The 24,888-nt window shown below is 38.3% G+C and overlaps 1 protein-coding gene across 7 annotated transcripts in view; it reads right to left on the reverse strand.

Annotated features, from left to right (window-relative positions):
* meis1b (Meis homeobox 1 b) overlaps positions 1-24,888 on the reverse strand; it is a 139,524-nt gene that overhangs the window by 72,906 nt on the left and 41,730 nt on the right. For 3 of the 7 annotated variants that reach the window (XR_007186836.1, XM_048205498.1, XM_048205504.1), the window contains exon 3: positions 23,966-24,187. Coding sequence is in view for 2 of the 7 variants with exons in the window: in XM_048205498.1 (XP_048061455.1) it covers positions 23,966-24,046 (81 nt within the window). In the remaining 5 variants the exon portion in view is untranslated. Of the gene's footprint in view, positions 1-70; positions 470-564; positions 626-5,056; positions 5,137-5,248; positions 5,355-6,964; positions 7,217-23,965; positions 24,188-24,888 lie in introns of those variants that run through there. The other 4 variants (XM_048205500.1, XM_048205503.1, XM_048205502.1 and 1 more) reach the window with 4 other exon arrangements.

Genomic DNA, 24,888 nt, shown 5'->3' on the forward strand with positions numbered 1-24,888 from the left:
TTTGATTGATGAGCTGGCTGTCTTATTTTATTTTATTTTATTTTTTTATAAGTGAAACAGAAGACCTCACCTGTGGATCGATATGAGAAAAAAGGTAGACTTCAAGTCAACCACGCACTCAATCAAGCAAATATTTTTGGAGATGGTCATTAGCTCTTTGAAGCACTCGAGTCCCCAGGCTAAACCTCATAGCGGTGCGGCGTAAAGGAGGTTGGTGAGCTTGCGTCCCTGGGGGCCACACTCTTGCCCTGGGGTAGGCCACAATGGCTGAGGCTTCTGACCCAAACACTCCACACTTTGATTGTAGACGCTCTCGATTAACAATAGATTGAATGGGCTCTGACGCTGTGGGTCTCGCCGAGTCCCTAATGGAAACTTAAACCAGAAAGAGAGAGAGAAAGGTGCTCCAAGGCGATACAGGCTGCATTCAGGCAAACATTAGCTCGGACATCGCTGGTCGTGTGCTGATCTGTAATCAGATTTACAGTTTATAAAACAAAATGTCAACATAAACGTCAAAAATTGTGTAATGAAATGACATAGTTCAAAACAAAATGGGTTCACCAGAGAAGGAATTCTCACTCTCAAGGTGAGCCTCTCGTGCCACGGGAAAGCGGGACAGCGTCTGCGAACAAATGGTGTGGGAACAGGAGCGCTGAGCCGGGCCACAGGGAATGTGGTTTACACTGAGGTGCTGGCTGACAGTGAAGTTTACACCACTGTCACATGCAGCACCCCGTTAAATGAGTTTACAGCTCAATTCAACAAAGAACAACATCAGATAAGGTGATAACTACAACATGGTAATGCCACAACACCCTTTAAACATATACAGGAAACTGACAGCTGAGAATTGATGTTATAGCGAGACCTTACACCACCGTTCAAAAGTTTGGAGTCGGTAAGATTGGGAATGTTTTTGAAAGTCTCTGACGCTCACAAAGGCTGCAATTATTTGATCAAAATTAAAAACTGTATTATTGTGGAAAATTATTACAAATTTAAAAGAACTGTTTTCTATTTGAATATATTTTAAAATGTAATTTATTCCTGTGATCAAAGCTGAATTTTCAGCATCATTACTCCAGTCTTCAGAGTCACATGATCTAATAATTTTAATATGCTGATTTGCTGCTTAAGAAACATTTCTTGTTCTTCTTCTTGTTCTTCTTCTTCTTCTTCTTATTATTATTATTATTATGTTGAAAACAGTTGTGCTGCTTAATATTTGGAGGAAACTGATACATTTTTAATTTTATTTTTTTTGCACTTTATTTTACAATATGTGTACTTACATTGGACTTACCTAAGAAACTACAGGGTAATATAAGGTAACTACATGGGTTAAGGTGGTTAAGGGTAGGTTCAGGGTTAGTACCTAGTTATTACCCAGTTATTGCAATTACTATAATAAGTACATAGTATACATGGGGAACAGGAAAAAGTGCTAACACCTTTTTCAGGATTCTTTGATGAATGGAATGTTTAAAAGAACACCATTTATTTGACATAAATCTTTTGTAACATTATAAATGTCTTTACTGCCATTTTTGATCAATTTAACTGTTAAATAAAAAATCAAAAAATCAAATGATAAAACACCACAGATTATGTACGCTATCAGTCAGAAGTGTAAAACTTGACTGAATGTTTCTTATGATTTTAAAACATTTGAATCTAAATGCTTATGCTCCAATGCTTCAGAGTCTGTAGACAAATATCATTTTTATTTAAAAAAAAAATAATAATGAAACTTAAATATTAATTAAAAACAAATGAAATGAATGAGATGGATCAGAAAAGCAGTCAACATGTGTCCAGCAAGTTTCCCAGGATGCTCTTCATGAAGTCGGAGAGAATGTCCAGCAGAGGCACTAGCAAAAATAAGCTCAAATATAACATAGGTTTATTTATTTTTTTGAGTATGCTATAATTCTGATACTTCGAATTGTGTTATTTCATAGTTTTGAATTAAGACTTTCCTATTACTCTAAAATGTGGAAAATAGTAATCAAACTTTTGACTGCCAGTGTATGTGATCTGACATGGCGTAAAGTAATCTGGAGAGAATGCTGGACCACTTTATGGGGGAAAGGAAAACAAAACTCCAGTTCAGGTGCAGGCCACCGGTCCATGTACGACCGAATTTAATTATTGATTTTCTGAGAAAGTGGCATCAGTTACCTTAGTAGTTACCTAAGCCTGCCTTTTAAGCAGAATAAAAGGAAGGTCAGGGCATGTGGAGGTCATTCTACTTTACTGGGGAAGCATCTCAGGTTGGGAGTAATTATATTAATAACTTTGCCATTAGCAGTTACACACGTTTAATCTTTCAAAGTCACCATGAAATCAGAATCGGCAGTTCTATTTTTTTCATTTTTTTTTTTTATGGAATATTGCAGTATGTATTAGAAATGATTTATCTGTGGACCTCATTTTTTTTTTTATATTCAATCTTTAATCAAAATAACTTTTCCCTCTTTTGACAAAATCTCTTCCCTTCTCTGATTATGTGTTTACTGGTGTGAGGGCGGGGCAACCTGTCACTCACATGACATCACAGCAATAGCAAACCACAACCATCCCATCAATTCCAGATGAACGAAATCACGTCCCGCCCTATATTTTTACTTGTTCGAAGAGCCGCTTCACTCGTATCGAGTCATATGTAGGTTTTGGTTCTATCAAAACACTGCATCTCGATCAGTTGAACCAATAGCGTGAGTTTGAGGCGGGGCTGTCAGTTACACTTTATTTCTATGGTCCACTTTAGACTCTGGCTGTGTCCGAAAACCTAGGTAGCTGTCTTGCTGCCTCGCTGTCTTATAAGAGAATGACTTGTACGGCAGCGTTTGTGCATGAAGGTACCTCACAAAACTGATTTCGGAAAGACTTCTGAGGCAGCCTAAGTTTAATGATCTACAGCAATATAGCGCGAGCTTTGGTGAGAACTAAACAAATATTTAATTTTTCTAGCGCAACTGTAACAGAATGGAAAGCACAGGATTGTGGGATATCAAAGGCAGCTAAGGATACATCTATGCTTCCTTCAAAAATTGATCTGAGGAAGGTATCTCATGAGACAGGAAGTGAAGCTAAAATTGGATTCGGACGTGCCTTGATGCCTTACTGCCTTGAAATGTGTCCTCAGAAGGCAGCATTTTCCAGTTTTCGGACGCAGCCATTGTAACAAAGATAACTTTGCAACTACATGTCAACTAACTCTCATTAGAGTATTTGTAGACTGTAGAAGACTATTAGGTTAGGGTTATACCATGTCCTAACCAGACGCGATGTGATAAGATTCCAGCGACAAACAATTTGTCTGTCCACACCAGAAGTGACACAACTATGCGAAGTGATGAAGTCAATCAAAAATGTCAGCCAATCAGAAGACTGCATGGGCGGGCTCTCTCGGAAATGGACAAGTACATAATCAAATTCATGAATATTATACCATTTTAACATTATTAAAAATACATACTGAATTACTGAAACAATCTTTGTCATACTTGTCTGTTCACAATGAGTTGACAGTTTGAACGTTCTTGTTTCCTTTCATTTATTTTGAAGATATGAGGTGAATTGTTCATTGTTGCTTTCAGTACGGCTATAAAAGACACACAAAATGAGATTCAAACTCACTTTAGATGCTTTTAACATTAAATAAAGCACATAAACAGTACCTGAGATTATCATTGCCATACTTTGTGTTGTTGTTCCAGCCACGACGATGAAAGATACCTTTTATCGCATGTTGCGGCGTCACGTTGTGTTATAAGTTGACATGTAGTTGCAAAGTTAATTATAGTCAGTAGAATGTCTGTTGGGGAGCATCAAAATGTTCGCAGATGTTAAATAGACAGTCTACTAATACTCTAATGATAGTTGACATGTAGTTGCAAAGTTACTTACAGTTAGTAGATGGAGGGAGTGTTCAGAAAGCCAGCTTGGAAACTGATTATTTTTGAAATTACTGAATTTTTTAACTGCTATTACATAAAAAAAAGAAAAAGAAATTATGTGTTTGCTGTACATCTATTCTACAAGCATAACTCAGATGTTAACTTATCAAAGACCTAAGATGTTCCTCCGACAGAAAATACATCTTCCGTTGTTTCATTTGCTGCTTCTTTCATCTAAACACCTGGCCGGGCGAATTACTTTGCGCTGGCGTCCTTGTGCCTTACTAATTGAACTGTAAACCCGTGTGCAGATCCATTCATTTTCCCCCATGGCTCCCAGCGGCTGATTTATCTCCACTGATGGCGGTGTGCATCAGCTAAAAGCAATCCTGTAAATCACAGGCCTCTCCCTCGCTGCTTTCATCACTTCATTAATTTAAGATATCATTACGGCCGCTGGTGACATAACTCTGAACAATGGTACACGCTTAAGATATTAATCTGCACGTTGCAACAAAGAGCCTCTCTGTCTCCGGCTGATTTAGCCACTGCTTATTTTACGCTGCTGATTTACATTGGGTCGGTAAGCCACACTGATTTGGCTTCTGTCACTGAAAGATAACACGCTGTCAGAGTTTTACACCTCTATAGTGATTGCATGGCTTTACAAGAAGGTTGTTATGGGAGTGAGCTAGCCTGTGACTTTGTTGACATATAGATGATACTTTCTTTATTAAATAAGTATGCGCGGTACTATGCAATTTTTTAGGTTAATACAAATATCGTCTCTAAAAATGAACTGATGTGTCTCATTATATTTTAAGTTAAAGTTTTAGTAATTTTGTTGTATTGTTTTGTCATTTAAAAAATGGCTATGTAGTGTTTCTTATTTATTAGCTTTAGTTTATTTAGCTGTAATTATGTTAGTACTAAAAGCTAAACTTAATGGAAATAAAAGAAAAAGAAATGTTGACTTGGTAACAAGCTGAAATAAAATAACTTTTAAGTTTTGTATATTTTATTTCAGTTATTGGTTTTAGTTAATGATAATAACCCTGATTTTATAATTAAGTAAAATAAAATATAGACACCATTATGTTCTCCATTATTTGATGCCAGTCAATATGGTGTAGCCATAACCGCCGACTCACTGTGGCGAGAGCCGCCGTTGATCTTTACCATCGGAGACAGCGTTCATAAACACACCCCAGCAGTCTCTCAGAGTTTGAGCCTGTGACAACAAAAATACACATTTGAAGTCATTTTGAAATTTGGGGCTCCTACCAAAATAGCGGGGGGAGTTCAAAATCACAGGACGGAGCATAAACATTTTAGAGACTGACCCCTGACCCTTTGGTGTTGGCGTAATTCCTGGCGTGGGTGGGGGCCCTGGAGCCAGAGTGAGGGCCGTTTCTGTCTCCATGGGCAGGAGTTCCCAGACCAGCATCCCTGCAACACGAGATCCCTTGATAAAGACTCGTACCTGCATTTACGGCACAGTAAAACTACACTCTTGTTGTTCTGTCACTTTACAGCACCATAATTACCCTTGAACAACACATGGTTTTCATTTGTTTCTCCAGTGACAATAAAAGCAGAAAGACAAACACTAGGCTTTAGGCAGAAGATGGCTATATGTACATAGTTATGTGCATGAAATATACAATACGCTATATCAGTAAAATAAAAAAGAACATAACCATACTGCTAGATAAACCTGATAATAAATGAGAATTCATGCTTTTACATGGAGGTTAGTGCAGAGCTGCGTTGCAAATGACTTTGCATTTATTTTTGTGTTGTTTTTTATTCTAAATCTGTCTCTTGAATGAACTTGCATGAATTAAGTGCAATCAAACCAAAAATTATTCAGACATTTTTGATACTTTTTATATAATTTTCCTAGTGGGTGCAGGACACTATAGTTCATTTATGTAAGTAAACTGTGAAATGTTATATATATATATATATGTGAAACTTCTTTCAAAAACATCAAAAAACCTGACCGACACCAAACTTTTGAACAGTAGTGTAATTTCATGTCACGTCATCTTATGTCAACTGTGTATTTTATTATTATTTTTATTTGATTAAGATGATAAATTTAAAATTTCTGTTGTACATATGAGAAACTTAAAATTAAAGTTTAAAAATCTCCCAACGATTTACATTTTAAGAATTTTTGGTAACACTTTAGTTTTGGGTCCAATTCTCATTAACTAGTTAATGCTTGTTAACTAGCTTCTCTTAGCATGCATATTGCTAGGATATTGGCTGTTTATTAGTACTTATAAAGCACATATTAATGCCTTATTCTGCATGACCTTATTCTACATCCCCTAATATCCAATACCTAAACTTAACAACTACCTTACTAACTATTAATAAGCAGTAATTAGGAGTTTATTGAGGCAAAAGTCATAGTTCATTAATAGTTCATTAATAGTAAGAATTGGACCCTAATCTAAAGTTTGACCGGAGTTTTGTTTGCCTTCGTTTGCTATTCAACTGCAAACCAACAGCAATGAACTCAATGTAATATCTGCACACCAAAATACTATCAGTCTTCTTACTTGCATGTATTTCCATATTGAATTTTAACTGTTTTTTTTTTTTTTTCTTTCTTGCATCTTTCTACACTCTAAAAATTGCTGGGTTGATCAACTCAAATTTGAGTCAAATATGGACAAACCCAGCCATTGGGTTAAATAGTTAAATAAAATGTTTAACCCAGTGGTTGAGTTTGTCCATATTTGACTCAAATTTGCATTTTGTTTTTTAGAGTGTACACATCTATTGGTGCATTTAGGATTAAGAAGGCACAAATGAGTGTTGAAAATGTGCTTAACTGTCACGGCAACAAAAGCAAAATAAATACATAAATAAATAAATAAATGGTTCTAATAATATTTATTTCATTTGATATTGGCATGAAATATGACCCAGACATATTCATGACAAGTTTCTTGCCAGGACATTTTTAAAAACTTGGCTCTCACAAGCATGAGGAAAGACAAAACAAGTGTAAACATATAGAGATCAAGAAGTTCTTCACTTACCAGTCAATCGAGTATCTGCTTGGGTTACTTCTTTATCATTCATTTTTATTGCTTCAGCTCTTGATAAGAAACACATAAACCAGCAGGCTACCTTAACATGTTTACAAAGTTTTGTCTGAGCCTAATTAAGCCACATTTAGTCAAGCAGGGTGGGTAACTGCCAAAAGCACTCCAGTTCACCAGAGCAGACCCAACTCTCTCTGCAACGGCCGGGCTAACAAGCCCCAGAAAGACACTATGTAAACACTTTCCTCCAGTGCTCTCCAGAATCAAATGGTTTGAACTATTTGAGCAATGCTCTCTTAACAGTTTAATACGCCAGACAACTATGCCTGAACAGTGTGTTTAGGAACAGCTGTCCTCAAACAGAACTGGGGGAAAATCCATGCTGGCAGATGTCATGTTGCTATAAAGCACACTGCAAAACAAGGATGTAACCACATATTCAAGTTCAGACGGGATGGGAAGTTCAAGTCTAAGAATTTGTCATTGAAAAGCACATGTTGATTAAGAGACGATCTGGATATCAGGGAGGAACATGTCCATCTCATTGTCTACGATGGGGATTTCCATAAAATAAAGGCCCTTATATACTAAAGCCAAAGTTCTTTCATTCTTTGTTAAGGGGTTCAAAACACCTTTGCAGGAGTAAACTGTTAACGACGCTGCTGGCATTTAGATTAATATGGAAATATATGCGCTTTCCTTTCAAAAAAAAAGAAAGAAAAAAAGACAGCGTTGAGAAAGCAGCAGGTAAGAAAGCATCTGATGATAGCGATGTGGATATGTTTGCTCATGCTCTTCAATTAGACACTCCAGTCAAGTCAAATCACTTCCATTTATATTGCACAGATATATAAAAACAGACTAAACAGAGGAAATGAAGCGGAAAAGATTTCCATGTCAAAGATGGCAGAGCCCCAGAGCACAACAAATTATTACGTAATTGCCAAGGACCAATGGTAGTTTGAAGGTGTTTACCAGCTGTTTTGAATGCCCGAAGCAAACTCGAAGGGAACTTCGTTTTGTCCCGATTTCATTCGAACTGATTTTGTTCTTCGATTTCGCCAGTATACGCCAGGCCTTAAACCTTGCTTTTTGTGAAACTGAGCGGTGCTCTTTTTTCCCCCCCTGTGGGGCCTGTAGACCCATGAGCTGGACTGAATAGAGAGCAGAGGGGAAGATTCATTAACAGCACTCCATTAAATTTTTGGGGAGGACTGAGCCTGAAGGACCGGGGTCACAAAATAGAGGAGAGGGGCACTTTTGGATGCTCTTGACTAAAACTTAACCATGTCTATTTGGGCTCTACAAAGGCCATTTTAGGGAAAGCTGGACTCTGACTCCACGACTTCAGATTAGGTGGAGTGATAGGATTAGTCCTTAATGACTCGGACTTTGAAGACAAAGAGAGCCTCAGCAAAGAGGCTTAGATATGGAAGAATTAACAGAGCTCCACCAGCGCCCTCCTCTCTCACTCTCTCTCTCTCATCCTTTCTCTTCTCCTGACTCTGTTTGCTCTGCAGTGCAGGTAGAGGTCATAGAGGGCACAGGGTGACTGCACAAAGCAGTGGTCTGTTTCAAAGCAGCTGTGAGCATGTCCACTAAATACTATACACTAAAGCTCCAGAAACATTTACAGATGGGCCTGTGCTAATAAATGCAAGCAGCCGAACTGCATGTCTCAAATGTTGCACTGTGAAAGTCATGTCCTTTACATACAGTGTTTGGACTTCACAAAAGCGTGCTTTTTTGGTTTTAAATGATAAGCTAATAGATAAAATAATAGAAAATAGATAATACTGTCAGTCAATCATGTTGATAGTTCGTGTGATTTTCTACACATGTGGTTAATCGGATAGGACGCATCTATAAATTTGAGAAGTGACTTCATATATCCACCAAAAATCATCAAAACACCAGTTGATTAACGGACATTGCAAAAACGTCTCCAAAAACTTGTGTGCTGTCTGTTTGCAGATGCCACTTCATTCATATTTTAATGCAATAGTATTCAGACAGTGTTCAAAAGTGTTCAAACTAAACCCCAGTCACGGGTAGGTTTAGGGGTGGGGTTAGGGGTAGATCATTCGTACGAATTCATACGAATTTGGCAACTTGTAAAATACGTACGATTCATAGGTGTAATTTGCGGGGACAGGTGGGACATGTCCCCAAAAGTTTTTGCCAGAGTCAATATTGTCCCCACCACTTTTTGGAACATCTCGCGGCACGGATGCACTAAATACAAAATAAACATTTCCATTTGCATTCATCTGTGTTAAATAAAAAGTGATCTGGCGCTGGAATGCTGTTTTTGAAATCATGCTGAGTGCTCATTGCCGCTGTTATCAGTGGCGCAACAGAACAGTGTTCTCTTGGCGCTTGGCTAGTGCAGCCTTCACACAGACAAACACTTTAATCGCTTAAAGCTGTTGTGTGGATACTCTCTGTTGATTCCAGTGAAATCAGGAAACAAAATGCATTGATTAACAGATGAACATCTTTGAATTTAATGAGAGAAAAAAAAAAAAAAACGATATGAGGGCGGATTAGAACCCAGAACCTTTCTGACATGCTTAACAAAAGGTCTACCACTAGACCATTAAGGAACACAAGCCTTGAGTGCGAATCTATATATTTATTCACTAACGTGAAGAATCTTGGGACTAACATATTGTATTATAATAGATGTCAGCATGAAACGTTAAACATGACTTCTGTGTTGACTAGTGTTAATTTCGTCACCTATTTTTAATTTAGTCTTAGTCTTAGTCTTGTGCCAAATGTCCTTGTTAGTTTTAGTCATATTTAGTCATTCACATATCTTTTTTTGTTAGTCAAGTTTTAGTCGACTAAACGTCTCATCATTTTAGTCTAGTTTTAGTCAAAAGAAAACTCAAGTTATCTTAGTCAAGTCTTAGTCGACTAAAAGTCTTTTAATTTTAGTCTAGTTTTAGTCAAAAAATTGTAGTCTTTTTTTTAAAAATAACACATTATTACTGAGATTAGGTTGGTTAAATGTCATAATTAACTGACAAAATACACTTGTTGAAAGATTTTTGTTGAATGCAAATGTTAAACGTGTCTGGCTTTCAATTTCTGATTTAGGAGACACATTCACAAATGATTAACCTGTTCTGAAGAGTATTTTATTTTAACCATCACAATTCAAAAGCTAGCATGTCGTCGTCGCTCGTCACTCGTGTTCGCTTTGGGTGTTGTGTGTTCAGCAGTTTCGTGTTGCAGCCACAGGCGTATGAGACCTGTAAAGCCTCGTTTACACTGCACGCGTGTGCGGCTCGTTACCGCTGCGACGCGGCTACCGGAGCTGATACACGGCCACTCTAGTCAATGCTTGTGTTTACACCAGCTGCGCCGCGGTGCGTTTGAGAAGCGTCCCAGAAGCGGCTCGACGCGCCGCTTCGCTAAAGATAGGCACCTCGCCTCCAAGACGCAAAGCTCAAATACAAAACAAAGTCAAAATAATCACCCTGTGTAAACTCCCGCTCATATTTTACATCACTAGAAACTGACAACAAGAGATTCGAAGTTGAAAAACTTGAAATTTCTTTGTTTGAGTTGACATCGCGCAGAGGACGGAACAACACCTTGCCGGAGCCGTAACGAGCCGCACACGCATGCAGTGTAAACAAGGCTTCAATGAGGCTTAACTTGAGCAACAGCAAGAAGCCGCGAACTCGTTCTGAATATTTTAAAGGCGTAACAGCTGATGAAAAAGCAGAGACGATTGTAGACGAAAATGAAGAGAGATTTTATCTTAGTTTTTATTTTATACAAAACATTTTCGTCTCGTCTTTTTTCGTCAACAATAATGCATGTTAATTTAGTCTTAGTCAGCATTTTTGGACAGTGGTGCAGTCTTGTCATCGTCTCGTCTTAGTCATGAAAAAAAAGGTCGTTGACGAACATATTTCGTCTCGTCTCGTCTGACGAAATTAACACTAGTGTTGACAAATTAAACCAAATGTACTACTGAAACTGATTTCTGGACATTTATTTTTCTGCAACTGTTACTGTACATATCACTGTATGTATGTCCCACCCACTTTTCAAAACAAAGTTACACCACTGGTACAATTTGGTTAAAAACGTACAAATTAGCCACCTCGTAAAATACGTGTGAATTGCTGTGAGATTGGTTTGCAAATTCTTTCAGGGCCACTGTAAATGCACACATGTAGAAGTTCAGCATGATCCCAGACTAACAGTTTTTGCTACTTTCTGTATTGCTCCAGATTGTGAAGTTTAAAATCCTCAGAAATGAGCAGACCCACAAGGCAATCTGTACTTGCAGAAATAATTTGCAGGTTTCCAGAGAATCAAGATCTTTTATAAAGTTCTGCAAAATATTTTTATTTTGCCTAATGTTTTTATAATGCTTTCTTTTCACGTAAATGTCAAGTCTTGTTTCTAAAAATATCTAATTTTACTACCATTAGTAAAAAAAAGTACAACTTTAAGTATCCTTAAACCAAGTAAAAAACTAGTTAAGACTCATTCTCATAGATTTTAATATATGTGTATTTTGTTTTCATGCATTAGTATATTTTCCTCACGTAGTTTAAGTATAAGAAATCAGTCTTAATATGTTGTGCAGATTTACTTCAGGTAAATTTATCTTGTTTTAAGGACATTTAGATTTTTGTTGTTGTTGGAAAGCAAGACAAACAGTCATTTAGAAAAAGACTTTATGCAGTGTGTAGTACGCTCAGCTCATTTAACAAATTGTGTCATGTTTAAATGTATTCCGCAGAATTGAGCAGATTTTCGCCCAAACGGCAGACAATGCCGGGGAATTTTTCTATTTTTTCAAATTAGTCATTGTGATAGTGATTTTTCCTAAGGGAGGTGTGAGTGTATCTTATGATAGTGTGCCTCATCATTTACCACTTTATTTCATTTCATCTGACTATAGCCAAGATTAGTTATTGATTACTGAGCTTTTAAATTATTCTAAAGCAAAAGCCAAATAGCACAGTCATTATGGATCCACTATTGACATGCCCAGTATTTCATTCCATTTTCTTGGCCATGAAGCCATCAAGTAGAAATGATCAAATAAGATGAACGATTGTTTTATGACTGTTGCCCACTGTCATTAGCTTTTGCATTCACAAAAGTAAATAATGAATGCAGTAAACGTCCCCATTTCAAGCTTTTGTGTCAGCTGTGTTGGTGACAACAGCATTCTTGTGGAACTTTACAATGGGTTTGCTTTTTTGTCAAGATAACTGATTCTGTTGTTGCTTTCAGTGATATTTTTGCAAAAATCATCATCACAACAACTCCAAACTAGAACCTACATGGCAAGCACGAATAACACTGAGCCAAAAAACGGCATGTGCGCTTATCAGATTGGTTTTGCCTGCTTAATAGGGCAAAAGGCAGCAGGGCTGGGTCAACACTGGGGGGTTTAGTACCCAAAGTGGCAGAGAGCCTCGGGTGAGTTTATCAAAGTGTAAAATGCCTAAACCAGCAGGGCAACACAATCCTTAGTGCTTAGCGTATAAATCACCATATATTCTTATTTACAGGGCTGCAGCTAAGCCCTTGTTATGAGTAAATACATCCGCTGGCAGTGATTGTATCAGGGTCCATGGGAGAATTAGACAGCAAAAGAAAGTGGAAAGTGACTCTGTGTGTGTGTGTGTGTGTGTGTGTGTGTGTGTGTGTGTGTGTGTGTGTGTGTGTGTGTGTGTGTGTGTGTGTGTGTGTGTGTGTAAAACATAGCACTTAGAAGAACTAGAGAACTAAAGCATTTGAATACAATGCCTCTTAAGGATTTGTCTAAACTGATAGAAGTCTGTTCTTTTTTTTTGTTAAGAGCACAAAGTGAAGTTTAAGCTATTTTCCTTAACCGAATAACAGGATTCTAGTAGGTCCAAAGGAAACTGTTAATGGCTAATATATCCAACTGTGCTATAACTTTGCCAACTTTGGCATCTTCTTAATTTACTTTTTTAATTAAACACAGTTATCCAAACATGATATAAACCCTTTTATCGAACAACATAAGCTGCAAGTTTTCATCTTACACTGAGTTAGTTGTTGTGTTCAGTTGCATCTATCTCACATAAATGAGACGGGGGGGAAAAAAAAAAAAGAGAAAAGTTTCATATTTCTTTAAACCTCAAAAGTGTTGGCAAACACAAGAGAGGAAAAGTTGGCCTTACTTCCATCTCACGCTGAAGACTTTGCATTTTAACTTAGTGGGCTCAGTTGGCTGAGGTCCTCTTGCCCGTAAATTGGATATTAGAGGGCGATATAAAAGAGGCTATGTGTGCGCTCCTTGCAGGGAATTATTGCATCCAATATCCTATCCGCCTGTGCAGATCCTCATCTAATAAAGGCACAACTATATTGGTCTTCAACTTTATGAAGCTCCATAGTAACACGCATACAATGGGATTTGCCCGGGTCTCTCAAGCAGGGTTTAGGACAATGCAGATATCATTGCATTCCCCTGCTCTTTAAAGCCCTCCGCTCCAATTTAAATACAAGCATCCAAATAGTGCAGTGGCATTCTGTGGATCCAGCTCTATGAAGAGCTCAACTGTTTTAGAGCGGCGTCCTCAATCTTCATCTTTTGCATTGGAAGGGCTTGAGTGGCCCCCACTGTCCCAGACCCTGACCCAGCCCCCACCCTCAGTAATCCTAAAAAGGGGCAACAGCATCAGAGAGTGTGAAATTAAATACATTACAGCATTAGGGATTAAAGTGTTTTATGGGCAGTTGCTCATCCACATCAGACTTTAGCTTTTTAAACCCTAACATTTGATCTAGGTTAGGAACCAATGGCTGAGAAAGGAGTTGGACTGTTTGTAGGACCCACAAAAAGAGGGAAGGAGAGAGAGAGAGAGAGCTATAGAGAGTGTGTGAATCTGTGTAAAAGAGAAGCCATGCGCACTCCTGGGAAGAGAGTATTTACGGCTGATCCTGTTGCTGGTGGAAAAAAGCAAACTGACAAAATCTCCTGCAGGAGGCCGGCCTCGGTTAAGCTGCTCTGCTTTTCATAAGTGTGTGTAACTGAGGGGTTTCCCTGCCACTGTTGAAGAGCAGACGGAAAAGCCACTCTCCAAAGAAATGAGAACTTTAGTGCAAATATTAGTTCATTTAGCAATTCGTTCAGTAATCAGTTTTGATGATATCTGGCTATATAAATAAACAACGCTATCTCACGACCAATTCGTACGTATTTTATGAGGTGGCTAATTCATATGAATTTGTACAACCTCACTCGTACGAATTCTTACATTTTGTCTAAACCTCAGTGACGGGTAGGTTTTAGGGGTTGTTCATTCGCACGAATTTATACGAATTTGGCAACTCATAAAATAAGTACGATTTAGCAAATAAACATACAAACTCGTACAAGTGAGGTCCTACAAGTGAGGTCGTAAAATACATACGAATTGCCGTGAGATCGTGTTGAAATCCCATACAACGACTCGTGCACTGTATTTTAAGTCTTCTGAAGCCCTTTGCGTGAAACTGAATTTGTTCCTCAAATCTCATTTATGCTTGTGCATATTCAAAAAGGACACATCATGCCAAGTTTGATACAGGGCAACTCAGTTAATCAAAAGAAAACTGAAATCGCAATACAGCAGTAGCAGTCTATGGAAGCTACGGAATAAAAGAATTTAAAAAAAGGTAATTTGGAGTTTATGTCTCACAATTCTGACTTTTTATCTCGCAATTCTGAGAAGAAAAATTAGAATTGCGAGATATAAACTCGTTATTCTGTCTTTTAAAACTTATTTGAGTTTATATCCCGCAACTCAGACTTTTTCCCCCAGAATTATGATATAAAATTGCAATTGTGAGCAAAAAATCAGAATTGTGAGATCAAAATGTTATGTTATGTTAACTATGTAAAATGTAATAGGTTTAAAAAGGGTATCTTAAACGATTGTATTCTATAAAAAAATCGATTAAAAATTCGATTCTGACATCCAAAGGCACAGGACATTTTTTCTCTTAGTCCATAGATTTTGCCCATTTTCCAACACTTGTTAGCACTGTTTTCCTATTAGTAGTAGTAGTAGTAGAAGTATTATGGTGATATTGATGTATAATCACAACATTTTTGTACAAATTGTGCATCTCTGGAGCTTTAAAAACACATTTTTAAAAGCCATTGTTTCGCTCTAGTCATATAAGCAATACTGAAATACCAAGTTTGGAATTTCAAAAGTGCAAATAAAGGTTGAGAGCTGTACGCAGAAGATTTTCAGCAAATGGCAAATTCATGAAAATAACTTAATGATATATCTATTTGTCTAGATTTGTTTTTCTTAAGTCAACTTAAAAATCTAAATGCAGTCCCAGTTGACACAAACAGCTATAATGCATTTCCTCCTAAAATCAGCAGTCTCATTGACCACTTCCTGTTTCCTTGGAGAATGGCCCAAAATGGGAATAGCTATCAATATCCAGCAAACCTGTTCCTTTCTTAAACTACCCTAGTCAGATTACCAGCTATCATTAATCTTTCTCAGGAAGAAGGCCATTTGTCCTTGTTTGACAACGTCATGTTCCATGAAGAAACTGAAACATCATTTGGCATTCATACTCCAATTCAGCAATTGCTGGGTTTCTTCAACAAATTATGAGATGAAACAAACCGTTAGTTGTCTAGTACTGAAAGTGCTGAATGAAGTTGAGAGGAAACCCAGGAGAGGAGAGGAATGGCAGCTGTCTTTGAAATCACCGTTCGGGATTCTAATGAAGCTCCTGGGACTCAACTCCAAACTTCATTAATTGGTTTGGACTCTCTTCAAAAGGTTCAAATCAAAGCTTCATATGAAGGGTCACATTGTTTACTTTGATCATCAATATCAATTTACACATCACATACAGAAGTATCCGTTTACAATTCAAGCTGAAATGCATGAGATCCAAGGTAATGTCATTGTCAGACATTCAGCGTAGACAACACATAGTATTCTGTTCAGGCTTCACTGTCAGCATTTGATATGAGATGGGAAAATGTTTTAAAATAGCTAAATGTCACATGCAAGATATCATGACCCTTGAGGGGTACATTAGAAGCATTTGATTCCACGGATTACAATGCTTATTCAGTGCACATGGAGGGAAAATATGAGATGGATCTTTAATCTTCACTCTATGGTCTCCTGCCGTTTGCTGCTGTCTCCGACAGCGGGATTTGATTTCACCTCCTCCAGAGCAGAGAGCGGTCTCCGTCACCGAAAGACCAGAAGCCAGGGCACACGGGGGCCACCCACTCAAGTAGAAAGACATTGGGAAATTGTGCAGTGAAGAAGGCTTAGATACCTTTCCCTCAGGAGTAATACAGGCCCATGGAAAGGCCTTGGCTGAGATCTGGTTGGATCGGAGCCCAGGCTTGTGGTCCAGAGTAAAGGATGAATGATCCACCAAGAGTCCATGTCGTGTGAACTTAAACCATTTCGCTTTCTCCGCTTTCTCTTGCCTGCCGTCTGCTGATGACATACTGTTTTCGGAACTGGATTCTGCACATGCATTTAGTCAGCAGAACATGCTCAAGGAATCCTCGAGGTTCAGTACAGGTAAAGCTTAATCGACAGCATTTGTAGAAATAATGTTGATTAGCTCTAGAAATTATATTGACTCGTTACTCAATTTTCTTTTTTAAAAGGTGAAATAAATCTTAGGAGGGAGCACTTACAATGGAAGTAAATGGAGCCAATTTTTTTGAAACTGTGTATTGCTTAATCTGTAAAGCTGTTTCAGGGTTTATTTTAGGGTTTTATTTTTAATGGCATTGTGTTGACATAGACAAAGTTGCAAAATTGGACATAATGTTACACAGAAAAGATCAGTAAGTGATCCATAAACAGCTCAATACTACAATAGTGAAATATTTGGTAATAGTGTGTGATTGTGGTTTGGGGGGGGGGGGGGGGGGGGGGGGGGGGGGGGGGGGTATGGGGGAGTATTAGTGGTAATAGTGGTGTACCAGTGGAAATTACGTACCAATACGTACATATCAGCTGGTACAGAATTGTACTTAGGATGTGGAAGCTTTGGGTACGAATCCCGTGAAACATGACTCACAATAAAAGAGCTTTCTTTTTTTTAATTTCTCTTTGAGAAATCAAAAACAAGCTAAAATGGCATGCTTATGATTGCGTTTTTATGTCAAATTTGCTTTTGTTAACACTATCGGGTAGGTTTAGGTGTAGTGTAGATGGTAGGCTAAGTTATTTTAAAATGTAATGGAGCATTACACTTTTAGCGCCACTCACCAGACATTTCAAATCAGAACTGCAGTTATACGTACAAAACCAACGTAATATAAAACGTACAATATTTACGTTCATCTATTTAGAAAAAAACTAAACACGCTTTTAGCACATTGAAACGTGGCGCTATGTATTTTTGTTTGGCAAAAATGTTCCCACAGGTATGCTTTTCTAATGAGCCTGGGCTGAAAAAAAAAAAAAAAAACACTTGAATCTGACTATTTTGTCAATTGGAATCAAAAAAACATTGCACACGTACGCAGTGATGCATATCTTTACATACATTTTACAACTTATGAATGTGCAAGTTTGTTAATGTCTCACATTGGTCAGTCTCGAACTGGTCAATGAAGGAGACTGAATATTTTTGGTAAAAGGTCTTCTGACATAAATGTCAGCTTTCTTTTTAGATATGTCATAAAGGCAAAAACGGTTCTGAATGTTTGACTGCTGAAATTTTGGAATACACGTAATACACATGTAAACAAATACGTGAATCGGATTTGCAATGTTTAGTGTTCATATAAACAGAATCGGATTGGATTCCTTCCTATTGACGAAAAATAGTGTACTGGCTCCATTCAATTCCATTGAAAGTATCACAGTGTAACCCCAATTTTTTTAAAGAAAAAAGTTGAAATTAATTTTTGAGGTAGTCAGCATTATGTCAACTGAGCATAGCTTGTACTGAACTTGTACCATGCATAGCGCCGTGTTGTCAAGTGTGGTAAAAACAGTCTAGAATACCTTGGTGTCAGGTGGGTGCACTGCCCCAGGGACTTATGGGAGAAAGTGCAAACAGGGTGAGTCCCCGAGGATTAACTTGATTACTAGACCGAACAGGATTACGGCAAGCCAACTCCAACACGTTTTGCTGCTCTCACCTGACGGGGGCATAAACAGTATGCACATACGTTGCCAAGCACGGCTACAGATTTAAACCCATAAGCAGGTTTCTACAGGTGACAAGTCAATTATTCTCCAATGTAAACATGACTGGGGAGCTGACATCTATCCACAACTGAACATGTCAGCAATGGCAATACAAACAGCCCAATACACACAAACCAAAGTAAGAAAGAACAGATAAATGAAATATCAACAAACAAGGACCAGGCCCTGGCACTGCCTGCTGGAGAAATCCAAATGAGACTGGATAATGTGGGCCTTCATGGGCTACATCCATGGCATTCCCCTTCACATTCCCATTCTTCCTGTTAGAATTGAAGGATTATGGGAAGGAAGTGCTTTGATTAAACACAATGGGCATCTATCCTCTGTTGATTTGAGGGATTCGGGAGGCAAATCCCTTACAAAACCCGATATAGAGACCGAGAGCGCTGGAGGAGGAGGAGGGGGTGCGAGAGGAGGAGGATGAAGGGGTTTGAGGTGGGTTAAGATGCTCCTCTGAAACGCACCAGCTCCTTGAGCCCTCCGTAAACACTCAAATAGAAGCTTCAGATCTTCCATTCTGACTCCTTAAGCTCAAGTGCCAAGTGGGTAAGTTCTGCAATATCCCATAAAATCTTGTATTGCTTATCACAGATTTGATCATTATCGAGTGGCCATGTGGATATGATTCCATGTACAAACCCGATCAGGGAGTTTATGAGCTGGTGATTGTTTCGACCTTGTGGTTTTGTGCGAGTACCAAATAATCAAATAACACGACAACAGGGAATGCAGTGTAGCGAGAGCAGCCTGATATCAAAAAGGTGTTGCTCATAAACTGTAAGACATAATGACAGTGTATACAAAGGACGGGACCATGCAAACAAAACCACTGGGTGGTGGTTGCATAAAGTAAAAAAAAATCAGGGTTATGTAACTGTTCTAATATGATACTAAATTAAAAAGAAGAAAATTCTTGAAAAAAAAAAAAAAACTTTAAGCAGTTTTGCGTAATCCTTTTTTGTATAATTTTGTATTTTAACAAAACTGCTTCAGTCAAAAATACCAGGGTTATACAACTGTTCTAATATTATACAAAATTAAAAATGAAAAAAATCTTGAAAACAAAAATCTTGTCAAGTACTTTTGCGTAATATCATTTTTTTATTTAAAGCTGCAGTCCGCATTTTTTGGCCCTCTAGTGATTAATAAACAGAACTGCACGCGTCTTGTGGAAGAACATTGTAGCCGGAGCTACTTTTCTCTGTGTATGTCTATGGCGAGTCACGCAGTTACTGTGATACTCTGTGGCGGGTCCTACCAGTCCAGTCTGAAATAGTCCCAATATAAACACTTATTATAAGTTTACCATAATGATTCAGGGTAAGACAAAAACACGGTTTGGAAAATGGATTCATGTTGTACATTCTCATTATATAATTTTTGTACATTTTGAACACAAAAAAAGTTATGGACAGCAGCTTTAACGTTTTAGAAAAATATTTTAAATTTTTTTTTAATCCAAATGGCTTCACTGATCCACCAAATTAAAGTCATGTAGTGCAACCAATATGTGGATAAATAAATAAATGATCCCGAAAGACCCCCAGAAGACCCTCCTGACTATCCTTCAAAGTCAATGAGTCTCTTAAAGTATCAGATAATTTGTCTTTTTTATGACAAGACAAGGCTCAGGTTGTTTTACTTGGTTACACCACATGACATCAGTCATACAATTATTTCTTGAAAAAGGTATAAAGGTTTTTCAAAACTATAGAACCAAAGTGAATTCAAACTCAAAATGAGTACTTTCCTGTCTTTATCATGGACACTCTTAAATGTCATCTTTGACCAATATCTTGAAGTTTCCTGAGTTATCTTGAAGTTACTCAAAAAAAAAAGGGTTTCAATTGTGTATCACTCCAACCCAATCCAACTCTCTAAATTCTTCTCTCCCGTATTCAGGAGGAAGAAAACAGGGTTAAAGTCCAATTATTCCATACTAGTTACCTCATGTCCTCATTAAAGACATTTTTTTTCTCCTCGGTTTTAGGTTACAATCTTTGCAAATAGTGACCCAGGTCCTGCCTTGTCAAGCCCCCTTATCCCAAATGAATCATGAGGTCTTGTAAACAGTGCAGTGATCCAGTTTCTTGAGGGAGTCGGGCTGTAAGGGAGAAAAAAGGTCTGGGGATTTGCAATGGATTTACACATATACAGTTTCAGCTAAGTTCCCCAAGGTCGGCCTGCGAGACCTTCACCCGTCAGTGCCTTAAACAAGGCGTTTACCACCCAGTCTCTTCCTGGCCATACCACATACGGAGAGCCAGTAAGGAGGGGGGAGTCCCACACATCAAACGCGTGTTCTCATTTAAATTCTTCTATGCGGGCTGTGGGATTTCGTTTAATGAGCTGAGAAGCGCTGTTAGACAGCTGACTCCGGAGTTGCCCACTGAAGGAGACGTGGGCAGACGTCTCTCACCTCTGAAGCCGGGCCGACCGAACGTACGGGTCCGACAATCTGGTCCGTGAAAGCTCTGAATTCGTCGTGCATTTATTTAAATCTAGAACGTCTCGAGAGAAGAGTCTCTTTTCAAGACCCTGGCTCTGATTTGCGGCTTCGCTGCTAGCGAGTCGCCGTATTGTGTTTTAAGCACAGCAAAACGGAGCAGACCCGATCCGAGCGCGGAGGAGAGGAGGCAGGCCGGGTTTCTGCTGGCAAGGTGAGCACAAAGAGGCTCTTCTGTTCCTGCGGACCCATCCCGGGCCCCTGCCAGGGCACTTTGGCAGCTTGGTGCTTCCCTGGGGCCGAGCACCGGAGCCTGCCCAGTCTTGCCCTACCACAACAGCTGCCAGCTCTCGGCCTCACACACACACACTCCATGGAAGCTCCAGTGCTTTCTCCCCACACATTCAGTCTCTAACCCCTCAAATCTGAAAACTCTGTTTCCTGAGTCTGACACCACTAAGCCTCCCTTTGGCGAGGGCTTTTTTTCCTTCGCCACTTTCTCTTTTTTTCTCCTTTCCATGAACGTCATCTCTCTGCAGGAAATGATACCCCACATTCTTGACTGTTTGGCTCCAAACAGAACTGTGCAACAGAAGGAGAAGCAGAGTATGAGAAGAGACAGTGTCTGGAAGAATTGTCTCTTTTTCATTATCTCAGCGTGCCTCTCCGTATCTTCCACTCCCATTCAGTGTTTCTCACATACAAACACACACATACACACTCCATGGAATTACACAGGACTGTGAGAACATACTGTGACAGCAGCCTGTTTTGCATATACACAGAACTAAGCTGTTAACAAAATAATTGCTAACAATTTCATATATAATGAGAGAAAGAGAGAGAGAATACTGTTAAAAAGTTTAGTGTTGGTAAGGTTTTTTTTGATGTTTTTGAAAGTATTTCATGCTCACCAAGGCTGCTCACTATTTAATAATAAAAAAACAAGTTAAAACAGTAATAATGTAAAATATTACAATGTAAAATAACTGTTTTCTATTTTAACAGATTTTAAAATTTTATTCTTGTGATGAAAAAGGTGATTTTTCAGCATCAATACTCCAGTCTTCAGTGTCACATGATCCTTCAGAAATCATTCCAAGTTGCTGATTTGCTGCTCAATAAATATTTCTTCTTATTATCAATGTTGAAAAAAGTTGAGTTGCTGCTTCATGTTTTTGTGGAAACCGTGATAGATTTTATCAATCCAAAATCGATCGATCAATCAATCAATCAATCAATCAATCAATCAATTAAGCCTTTTTCTTTGTTCTATCTAAAGATGGATTAGATTTCCATCAATGTACTCGTTCACACAAGTTCCAACTTAACACTGTTTGTAGGGTTAATGTATGTTCCATATTAGTTGAGCCATTACCAAAACCAAACAAAAAAGCAAACCGAACTCTAAAGTGTGGCATCATACCTATTTGACAATATTTGTGGGTCCTCAACAATTGTTCATGCTAATAGACTACAGTATTTTCAAATGAGTATTTTTAACAGAACTAGACCCCCCCCCCTCCAACCCCCATTTAAGTGGACCAAAAACTGATGTGAATAGTCTGCTTGACAATGTCAAAGTTTGACCTTAAAACCGTACTGAAATTCAAATTTTGATCCATTTTATACCGATAATAAAATTAATTAAATGAATTAATAAATGAATTGTGCTTTTGAGTTCGTTCAGAGCATTCACATATGAGACAAAATTCTTGCAAAGTTTTAAAACTCCTGAATCCAATTAACACCCTTAGAATGGGCTTCTGGTCATTATGTTTTTACAGTATGAACACCTACTGAGTGAAAATAAACATATCATTAGCAGATACAACGGTCCTGGGTAACATGCAGAGAATGCACCAGGTATGAGGAGGGAAAGAGTTGGCAGCTGTAAGACTTACATTTCAGGACATCTGTGTGTGTGTGTGTGTGTGTGGGTGCTTGTGTGCTCATTTGTGTGTGTAAACACACGGGGTGAGGGTGAGTCTGCTCTAACAGTGTCAATAAAGGGACATCTCTATTGGGCTGTTCTGTTATGCACTTGCTAAACAGCTTTCTGGCAAAGCCACTACAGATTCCTCAGTGATGAATCATGGACAGGAAGCTATGGCGTGACATTAGGCAACAATTAAAATCAAAATTAGAATCAGATGATAAAGAAAGGAATTTGCTTTTCACCATGCGTTCGCTGAATTGTGGCTGCGGGAGAGGAATACAACATGACTTGCAGCAGATATGACGGGGATATCTCCATTTATGACGCACTCTGTTGGCTGAGACAGCGGTGAAACTCACTTGATTGTCATTACCTTGAAAAACAGCAGTGAATCTGATCGCAGTTTGATTTGGCTTGAATGTACTAAAGGTGAAGACAAATCTTTCGAACAAAAGTCTATATTAGAGAAACTCGGCAGTATCCTTACTTCATGATAAACACAAAAAAACTAATCAACTATGCTATGCAGCAAAAAATTATTTAAAAATTATTATTATTTAAAAGATTTTTTTTTATTAAACAATATTAATAATTAATATTCATATTTTTTACTTAATAATAATGAGTAAAATTATAATAATTTACTTTACTAATAATCAGTCTAATAATTAATAAGTAGGTTTATTATTTTTTTTGTGCTAATCCTGAATTAGAATGCTAGATATTAGTGGTAGTAGTATAACAATAATAATAATAATAACTAATAGTAATATTTTAATTAATCCAATAATAAGCCTAGATAATAGATAAGTCAGTTTATTTTGTGCTAATCATGAAAAAAGATTTAGAATGCTAATTATTATTATTATTATGCATATTAATGATTTTAAAAACTAACTGGGTGTTTTCTTCTGATTACTCTTTTTATTTTTGCTTTAATTTTTCAAATTTTTTCAATAATTTACAAGTAAGAACAGGTAAGTAAAACAACAACAACAACAACAACCTGGTTTTAATCCCTTTTGTAATACCCAGGGTTTTCATAATGTTTCATAAATGGCATTTTGGTGTTGCAATATTCCATCTGGTTGGCCAGGAAAAGAACATTTCAGAGGCAGCTCTCATTTCATCCTAACCCAAAGCTACTATCCTAGCTCCCTCTGGTGGCAATTACAAATTAGTGAGTGAAAATCTTTACCTTCCTCTTCGCCAATACAGCTCAGTGCCTTTTGTGTCATGACTACGATGATACATCACATTCTTAGTCAAATCAGACACATACACAAACCTTTGAGAAACAGTACTTTGTACTGGCATTGAATATACACATTCATATATACAAACTTTATTCAATATGACAGTCTGTTTAGTGCTTAGATAGAGCTTACATAGCAGGTAGAGGTCTGTCTGGAGGAGGTCTCTTTCCCTGGAGGCCAGGTCACGGCGCTGCTCCACACCTCCTGCATCATTCAGAGATTTTCTAGATCCAAATGCCTCCTGACGCACCCTGCACAACACACACGGCTCCAGCAAGATCACAGGAGGGAAACACGTGTCCGCGTCAGCCGAAAGCCTTGAGGAAGACTCTGACAACCTTTTAACCCGTCTCCCTGTGAAATAAACAGACGCACCAGGATGCTCAATCCAGTCTCCGCTGGCCGAGCCGGAACTCGGTGGATAATTCATGACAATTCGCATTCAAATAGTTATGAACGGGACATTCGGGGGCTACAGCTCCCAAACAAGAATAAAAACAGATGTATATACTGCAAGCGTAACGTATGCAGAGATGCTTATGCGGCACATTGCAATTCATCGCGTGAAACGGCTCAGGTGGCCTGATGTGTTCGGTGTCAATCACTTTGATTGGCAGGCATATGTCAGAATTGGAAAATGTCACATGGAGAAAGAGACAGAGCTAGGCTTTCCAGCCTAGCGCCAAGGCATGGCCTATTTTAATATTTCATCTAGCCAGAGAGAGTCTTTCGCTCCATAGTTTAAATTCTAATCTTGTTATGGCAGAGGTGCATGTAGTCTGCAGGCTGCGGCACCAAGCAGCTCTAATTCCCTCTGTTTCTCTCTCCAGCTAAACAAATTATTATAAATTCCATTATTTTTCCATTATGCATATATGTTTTGGTGGCAGAGCCACTCTGCAGAGCTCTCTCCATTAAGTGGTCTGGCTTTTCCTCATCAAAGGCCAATACTTCTGGCCCTAAACACAGCTGAGTCCTGTAGGACCCTCGCAATAGGTCATCATTAGTATATCATTCAAATGCCGTTCATTCGCTAATGTGGAGTTATATCTAAT

This window comes from Megalobrama amblycephala, linkage group LG10, assembly GCF_018812025.1.
Source record: "Megalobrama amblycephala isolate DHTTF-2021 linkage group LG10, ASM1881202v1, whole genome shotgun sequence".
In the NCBI taxonomy this organism is placed as follows: domain Eukaryota; kingdom Metazoa; phylum Chordata; class Actinopteri; order Cypriniformes; family Xenocyprididae; genus Megalobrama; species Megalobrama amblycephala.